The following is a 9052-nucleotide window of genomic DNA, read 5'->3' on the forward strand; positions in this document are numbered from 1 at the left end:
TGAGTATACCAGGAAAAGTGTACGGTAGGGTTATAATTGAAAGAATTAGAGGTAAGACAGAATGTAGGATTGCGGATGAGCAAGGAGGTTTTAGAGTGGGTAGGGGATGTGTAGATCAGGTGTTTACATTGAAGCATATATGTGAACAGTATTTAGATAAAGATAGGGAAGTTTTTATTGCATTTATGGATTTAGAAAAGGCATATGATAGAGTGGATAGAGGAGCAATGTGGCAGATGTTGCAAGTATATGGAATAGGTGGTAAGTTATTAAATGCTGTAAAGAGTTTTTATGAGGATAGTGAGGCTCAGGTTAGGGTGTGTAGAAGAGAGGGAGACTACTTCCCGGTAAAAGTAGGTCTTAGACAGGGATGTGTAATGTCACCATGGTTGTTTAATATATTTATAGATGGGGTTGTAAAGGAAGTAAATGCTAGGGTGTTTGGGAGAGGGGTGGGATTAAATTATGGGGAATCAAATTCAAAATGGGAATTGACACAGTTACTTTTTGCTGATGATACTGTGCTTATGGGAGATTCTAAAGAAAAATTGCAAAGGTTAGTGGATGAGTTTGGGAATGTGTGTAAAGGTAGAAAGTTGAAAGTGAACATAGAAAAGAGTAAGGTGATGAGGGTGTCAAATGATTTAGATAAAGAAAAATTGGATATCAAATTGGGGAGGAGGAGTATGGAAGAAGTGAATGTTTTCAGATACTTGGGAGTTGACGTGTCGGCGGATGGATTTATGAAGGATGAGGTTAATCATAGAATTGATGAGGGAAAAAAGGTGAGTGGTGCGTTGAGGTATATGTGGAGTCAAAAAACGTTATCTATGGAGGCAAAGAAGGGAATGTATGAAAGTATAGTAGTACCAACACTCTTATATGGGTGTGAAGCTTGGGTGGTAAATGCAGCAGCGAGGAGACGGTTGGAGGCAGCGGAGATGTCCTGTTTAAGGGCAATGTGTGGTGTAAATATTATGCAGAAAATTCGGAGTGTGGAAATTAGGAGAAGGTGTGGAGTTAATAAAAGTATTAGTCAGAGGGCAGAAGAGGGGTTGTTGAGGTGGTTTGGTCATTTAGAGAGAATGGATCACAGTAGAATGACATGGAAAGCATATAAATCTATAGGGGAAGGAAGGCGGGGTAGGGGTCGTCCTCGAAAGGGTTGGAGAGAGGGGGTAAAGGAGGTTTTGTGGGTAAGGGGCTTGGACTTCCAGCAAGCGTGCGTGAGCGTGTTAGATAGGAGTGAATGGAGACGAATGGTACTTGGGACCTGACGATCTGTTGGAGTGTGAGCAGGGTAATATTTAGTGAAGGGATTCAGGGAAACCGGTTATTTTCATATAGTCGGACTTGAGTCCTGGAAATGGGAAGTACAATGCCTGCACTTTAAAGGAGGGGTTTGGGATATTGGCAGTTTGGAGGGATATGTTGTGTATCTTTATATGTTTATGCTTCTAGACTGTTGTATTCTGAGCACCTCTGCAAAAACAGTGATAATGTGCGAGTGTGGTGAAAGTGTTGAATGATGATGAAAGTATTTTCTTTTTGGGGATTTTCTTTCTTTTTTGGGTCACCCTGCCTCGGTGGGAGACGGCCGACTTGTTGAAAAAAAAAAAAAAAAAAAAATATATATATATATATATATATATATATATATATATATATATATATATATATATATATATATATATATAGATATGTGTGTGTGTGGAGTAAAATAAAGGTTGGATGTGAAAAGTGGGTTATAGTAAGCGTACATGCACCTGTAGAAGAGAGAAGTGTAGAGGAAAGAGAGAGATTTTGGGAAATGTGGAGTGAATGCGTGAGTTTTGAACCAAGTGTGAGAGTACTTGTGGTTAGGGATTTCAATGCTAAAATGGGTAAAAATGTTGTGCAGGGAGTAGTAGGTAAATTTGGGGTGCCAGGGGTAAATGAAAATGGGGAGCCTTTAATTGGGCTATGTGTAGAAAGAGGTTTGGTAATAAGTAATACATATTTTATGAAAAAGAGGATAAATAAATAAACAAGATATGATATAGCACTTAATGAAAGTAGTTTGTTAGATTATGTATTGGTGGATAAAAGGTTGATGGGTATGCTCCAGGATGTACACGTTTATAGGGGGGCAACTGATATATCGGATCATTATTTAGTTGTAGCTACAGTTAGAGTAAGAGGTAGATGGGACAAGAGGAAAATGGCAACAACAAGTAAAAGGGAGGGGAAAGTGTATAAACTATGGGAGGAGGAAGTTCGGGTGAGATATAAGCAACTATTGGCAGAAAGGTGGGCTGGTGTAAATATGAGTAGTGGGGGGTTGAAGAGGGTTGGAATGGTTTTAAAAATGCAGTATTAGAATGTGGGGCAGAAGTTTGTGGTTATAGGAGGGTGGGGACAGGAGGAAAGAGGAGTGATTGGTGGAATGATGGAGTAAATGGTGTGATAAAAGAGAAAAAGGTAGCTTATGAGAGGTTTTTACAAAGCAGAAGTGTTATAAGAAGAGTAGAGTATATGGAGAGTAAAAGAAGGTGAAGAGAGTGGTGAGAGATTGCAAAAGGAGAGCAGATGATAGAGTGGGAGAGGCACTGTCAAGAAATTTTAATGAAAATAAGAAAAAAAATTGGAGTGAGTTAAACAGGTTAAGAAAGCCGAGGGAACGAATGGATTTGTCAGTTAAAAACAGAGTAGGGGAGTTAGTAGATGGAGAGCTGGAGGTATTAGGTAGATGGCGAGAATATTTTGAGGAACTTTTAAATGTGGACGAAGAAAGGGAGGCGGTAATTTCATGCACTGGCCAGGGAGGTATACCATCTTTTAGGAGTGAAGAAGAGCAGGATGTGAGTGTGGGGGAGGTGCGTGAGGCATTACGTAGAATGAAAAGGGGGTAAAGCAGCTGGAACTGATGGGATCATGACAGAAATGTTAAAAGCAGGGGGGATATAGTGTTGGAGTGGTTGGTACTTCTGTTTAATAAATGTATGAAAGAGGGGAAGGTGCCTAGGGATTAGCAGAGAGCATGTATAGTCCCTTTATATAAAGGGAAGGGGGACAAAAGAGATTGTAAAAATTATAGAGGAATAAGTTTAGTAAGTGTACCGGGAAAGTGTACGGTAGGGTTATTATTGAAAGAATTAGAGGTAAGACGATGTAGGATTGCAGATGAGCAAGGAGATTTTAGAGTGGGTAGGGGATGTGTAGATTAAGTGTTTACACTGAAGCATATATGTGAACAGTATTTAGATAAAGGTATGGAAGTTTTTATTGCATTTATGGATTTAGAAAAGGCATATGATAGAGTGGATAGGGGAACAATGTGGCAGATGTTGCAAGTATATGGAATAGGTGGTAAGTTACTAAATGCTGTAAAGAGCTTTTATGAGGATAGTGAGGCTCAGGTTAGGGTGTGTAGAAGAGAGGGAGACTACTTCCCGGTAAAAGTAGTTTTTAGACAGGGATGTGTAATGTCACCATGGTTGTTTAATGTATTTATAGATGGGGTTGTAAAAGAAGTAAATGCTAGGGTGTTCGGGAGAGGGGTGGGATTAAATTATGGGGAATCAAATACAAAATGGGAATTGACACAGTTACTTTTTGCTGATGATAATGTGCTTATAGGAGATTATAAAGAAAAATTGCAAAAGTTAGTGGACGAGTTTGGGAGTGTTTATAAAGGTAGAAAGTTGAAAGTGAACATAGAAAAGAGTAAGGTGATGAGGGTATCAAATGATTTAGATAAAGAAAAATTTGATATCAGATTGGGGAGGAGGAGTATGGAAGAAGTGAATGTTTTCAGATATTTGGGAGTTGACATGTCAGCAGATGGATTTATGAAGGATGAGGTTAATCATAGAATTGATGAAGGAAAAAACGTGAGTGGTGCATTGTGGTATATGTGGAGACAAAAAACGTTATCTATGGAGGCAAAGAAGGGAATGTATGAAAGTATAGTAGTACCAACGCTCTCGTATGGGTGTGAAGCTTGGGTTGTAAATGCTGCAGCGAGGCGGCGGTTGGAGGCAGTGGAGATGTCCTGTCTAAGGGCAATGTGTGGTGTAAATATTATGCAGAAAATTCGGAGTGCAGAAATTAGAAGAAGGTGTGGAGTTAATAAAAGTATTAGTCAGAGGGCCGAAGAGGAATTGTTGAGGTGGTTTGGTCATTTAGAGAGAATGGATCAAAGTAGAATGACATGGAGAGCGTATAAATCTGTAGGGGAAGGAAGGCGGGGTAGGGGTCGTCCTCGAAAAGATTGGAGGGAGGGGTAAAGGAGGCTTTGTGGGCGAGGGGCTTAGACTTCCAGCAAGCGTGCGTGAGCATGTTAGATAGGAGTGAATGGAGATGAATGGTATTTGGGACCTGACGAGCTGTTGGAGTGTGAGCAGGGTAATATTTAGTGAAGGGATTCAGGGAAACCGGTTATTTTCATATAGTCGGACTTGAGTCCTGGAAATGGGAAGTACAATGCCTGAACTTTAAAGGAGGGGTTTGGGATATTGGCAGTTTGGAGGGATATGTTGTGTATCTTTATACGTATATGCTTCTAAACTGTTGTATTCTGGGCACCTCTGCGAAAACAGTGATGATGTGTGAGTGTGGTGAAAGTGTTGAATGATGATGAAAGTATTTTCTTTTTGGGGATTTTCTTTCTTTTTGGGTCACCCTTCCTAGGCGGGAGACGGCCGACTTGTTAAATACACACACACACATATATATACATATATATATATATATATATATATATATATATATATATATATATATATATATATATATATATATATATATATATATATATATATATATATATATATATATATATATATATATTATATGCAGGACAGGTCACGGGGAGGTGGAAATCTTTAGCATGTATATATATATATATATATATATATATATATATATATATATATATATATATATATATATATATATATATATATATGTATATATATGTATATATATATATATATATATATATATATATATATATATATATATATATATATATATATATATATATATATATATATGTGTGTGTGTGTGTGTGTGTGTGTGTGTGTGTGTGTATGTATATTATTATTATTATTATTAATTTTTACATTAACATAAATGAAAAACATATATCTTTAAACGTATTCGAGAAAATTTTAGAAGGGACTTAATTTTAAATGAGTTCTTGCTAATTGACCATATATATATATATATATATATATATATATATATATATATATATATATATATATATATATATATATATATATATATATATATATATATATATATATATATATATATGCAATAAGATCACAGTAAACAGGTGATTTTAGAATATGCAAAACAACCACTGTGAAAGAATAGAGAAATTCCAAGCGCTTTCGTGACTACTCACATTATCAAGGAACTATGAAAGTAAAGCATCCAAGGAAGGTATATAAGGGGTCTGGTCAACACCTCACTATCAGATCCCACAAACGGTTAAACACCTGACGCGCGCCGGCCCAACTGGACAGGTCCTTCGCAAAACCCACCAACAAACTATTCTACCCAAGAAAATTTTTTAAAAATTATTATTTGTCTAGTGTATTATTAAATTCTTCCCAAATTCTATTAGTTATAAATGGATCTAATTTATATAAACCAAAGGAAATATTCATATTATTGTCAAAACTGCTTTTTATGAAACAAGATTCAATTATATAACTGTTCCACTATTATTCTTTGCATCAAGATAGAGTCAAACTGTCTGTTTTCTCATCAATGTTTTTGAGAGCTTTACGAATTTGTAGTCCTGAGTTCATAGATGAGGAAATATCCAAAATTTATGAAATAGGTAATGAAATAGAAATGTAATTGATAAATCTTTTAAATTGCTAAAATACCACAAGAAATGTAATTGATAAATCTTTTAAAGTTGCTAGAAATACTTTTTACAATCCAAAAAGGGACAACCAGCCTTATTCAACTAAAAATATGTTGGTTCTCCCGTACCATGAAAACTTGGTTGATATGCCTTCTCTTCTTAAGACTTTTAATATTAAAGTTGTATTCAAAAATCTTGATACAGTAAAAAAACTTTTGATAAAGAATTCCCCCCAAAATGCTGATGGATGTGTCTATAAGATTCCTTGTAAAATTTGCGATAAAGTTTATTACGGTCAAACTGGTAAAAATCTCGAACTAAGATTAAAACAACATAAATATAGCATTAGAACTGGACAAGATTCCAATGCTCTATTTATTCATGTAAGAGATTTTAACCATGCAATTGATTTTCAAAAAGTTGAGAAAGTAGTATCAAGCAAGTCCATGGTCGACAGGAATATAATTGAATCTTGTTTCATAAAAAGCAGTTTTGACAATATTATGAATATTTCCTTTGGTTTATATAAATTAGATCCATTTATAACTAATAGAATTTGGGAAGAATTTAATAATACACTGGACAAATAATAATTTTTAAAAAATTTTCTTGGTAGAATGGTAGAATAGTTTGTTGGTGGGTTGTGCGAAGGACCTGTCCAGTTGGGCCGGCGCGCGTCAGGTGTTTAACCGTTTGTGGGATCTGATAGTGAGGTGTTGGCCAGACCCTTTATATACCTTCCTTGGATGCTTTACGTTCATAGTTCCTTGATAATATGAGTAGTCACGAAAGCACTTGGAATTTCTCTATTCTTTCACAGTGGTTGTTTTGCATATATATATATATATATATATATATATATATATATATATATATATATATATATATATATATATATATATATATATATATATATATTATATATATATATACAAAACAACCACTGTGAAAGAATATAGATATATATATATATATATATATATATATATATATATATATATATATATATATATATATATATATATATATATATATATATATATATATATATATATATATATATATATATATTCAACTTACATCTTCCTCGTTGCTTGTTGAGCCATAACACGTTGCTTTCCCGCAGCTGTGGCCCCGCGGGGCGGCTCTGGCTGAGCGCTTGTGGACCAACCCAGACACCAACTGGGAAGCCGCAGAGACCCGCTTCATACACCACAGACAACGACTGGTCATGAGGGGTATTATGGCCCAGCGTGTCCAGCCCGAATGGTGCCACCAGAACGAAGGTCTTTGTTACCTGTAAGCTGTCACCAGTGGTGCCATTAGAAGCAAGACCTTTATTACCTGTAAACTGTGCCATCACTGTTTCATTTAAAATGTTAGAATGATGGTAAAAATGGTGTCTTGAGCCTCTCAACGGTCAACAACGATGTCAAAGAAACAATGACCTCTCTAATACTGGCAAGTGTCACTGAAGAATCTTCTCCTTTTGAACCATCGATAAAAAGTCGCCATATAAATTTTTCCTTGCTCAGAAAAATTAAACACATTTTTCTCCATAGCGAGTACAGTATGCAAATCACTCGCCTTACCTCGGACGACATAGGTAGGTTTGAATATAAGATATAATTGTAATAGTACAGTGCCCATATTCGATGCCTCGCATTAGACCTGTAGCATTTTGCAGTTCACTTTTTCAGTCGGTTCTTTACAAATTCTGTGCAAATTTATTTAAATATTTTTGTATTTTATGAATATATTTCGATTCGACAAAACTGTATGCAAAAATTTATGTTCAAGATGCAAATGTATGTATTGAGATTTTTGCAAGAATACTTTTGATATGTTTTTGCATCATGTTTTAAAATGGAAATAAAAAGTTATTATGTTTCTAGGCGGAGGCTTTATATTAAATTATATACCTAATGCTGCAAACTGTTATTACATTGTTTATTAAATTTTTAAGATTGATTATTCAGAGATTTGAAATTTTGTTAGTTCCTAATAAAGAATTAACTGTACGATGTTTTTCGTAGTTAATACTCGTTCTTCATGGTCCACATTGTAATCCCTAAATGTTTCCTGGAAGAAATCTCACAAATGTTCCTGTCATTTGGTGTCCAGTTTCAACTTCACCTCTCGTGTTATTATAAGTTTCATTGGCTGTACAGTAATGTACATTCTTGAAGTTATTTACCCTGTTCTTAGGGTGAGGATGTTGAGAAATTTCATCTCAGTTTTTTCCTGCCAACTGGGTCAAGATTTTTCCTGTTTTTCTCCCTCTTGTTTATGTAGGCCATGAAAATCACCTTCAGCTTTCTTATTAAACGTTACATATATTGTATTGAAGAAGTATGGAATGTATGGAGCGCTGCTCGACTTTTTATTATTTTTTAATTCGAATATTGGCTCCTTTTTATTTAATCTTTATAGCGTGTACAAAACTATTTGGTGGTGAGAGGGTGACATCATGCGATTTCGTGATCATAACCTAGCAAGTCATAAGGCATAAAAAAATCTTTAGTTTCTAGCAGTTTCAAGGTTCAGCCCAAATTTTTGTTTCTCCCATGTTAATGCTTGCGGTCAAGGAAAGCATAGTCATCTAATACTTATACCCGTGACAGATATGCCACACTATATATATTCATACATTTCAACTAGGTTATTGAAGCTACAACATAATAGTCACTGCAAATTTAATTATAACATATAGCCTATGAGAATATCACTTATGACTGTGTATGACATATACGGTCATTAGTGATAGTTTTTTCTTTATTTCCGCTTATGTGCTAAATATCTCGTGAATAAGGTTGTTAATGTATAGGTTGCTACTAGCTCTCCCGGAAAGCTGATTCCACTGTATATCTACACTCTTCTCTGTCGAAAATTATCCAGGTGGTTTTGAAAGGCAGATTTAGCAAGATATTATGAACTAGTGAGGCTATTGTTATTGTGTTCGTTTTTTATTTTATTTTTATTTTTTTTTATTTTGGAGGCTTGCATTTTCTCAAGAATTTGTGGTGTGTGTATGTAGGCTTTTATTGATAAGAGCGTTGACTGATGCATTGGTCTTAGCGCTGATAATTAAAGCGCCTTCGTTTTTCGTTACATTACCATCAAAGTTAGTTTGTTTTATTCTGTTTTTAGCCATATTTTAAAGTCAAAGGATGATGCTGGATAACC

The 9052-nt window shown here is 35.1% G+C and overlaps 1 protein-coding gene across 1 annotated transcript in view; it reads left to right on the plus strand.

Moving 5' to 3' along the window:
• Positions 1-7887, plus strand: part of LOC128699400 (chitooligosaccharidolytic beta-N-acetylglucosaminidase) — a 24400-nt gene extending 16513 nt beyond the window's left edge. The window contains exon 6 of the mRNA XM_053792075.2: positions 6993-7887. Within this exon, the coding sequence (XP_053648050.1) occupies positions 6993-7169 (177 nt within the window). The 3' untranslated portion in view covers positions 7170-7887. The remainder of the gene's footprint in view (positions 1-6992) is intronic.
• Positions 7888-9052: the final 1165 nt, after the last annotated feature.

This window comes from Cherax quadricarinatus, chromosome 61, assembly GCF_038502225.1.
Source record: "Cherax quadricarinatus isolate ZL_2023a chromosome 61, ASM3850222v1, whole genome shotgun sequence".
Classification (NCBI taxonomy): Eukaryota; Metazoa; Arthropoda; class Malacostraca; order Decapoda; family Parastacidae; genus Cherax; species Cherax quadricarinatus.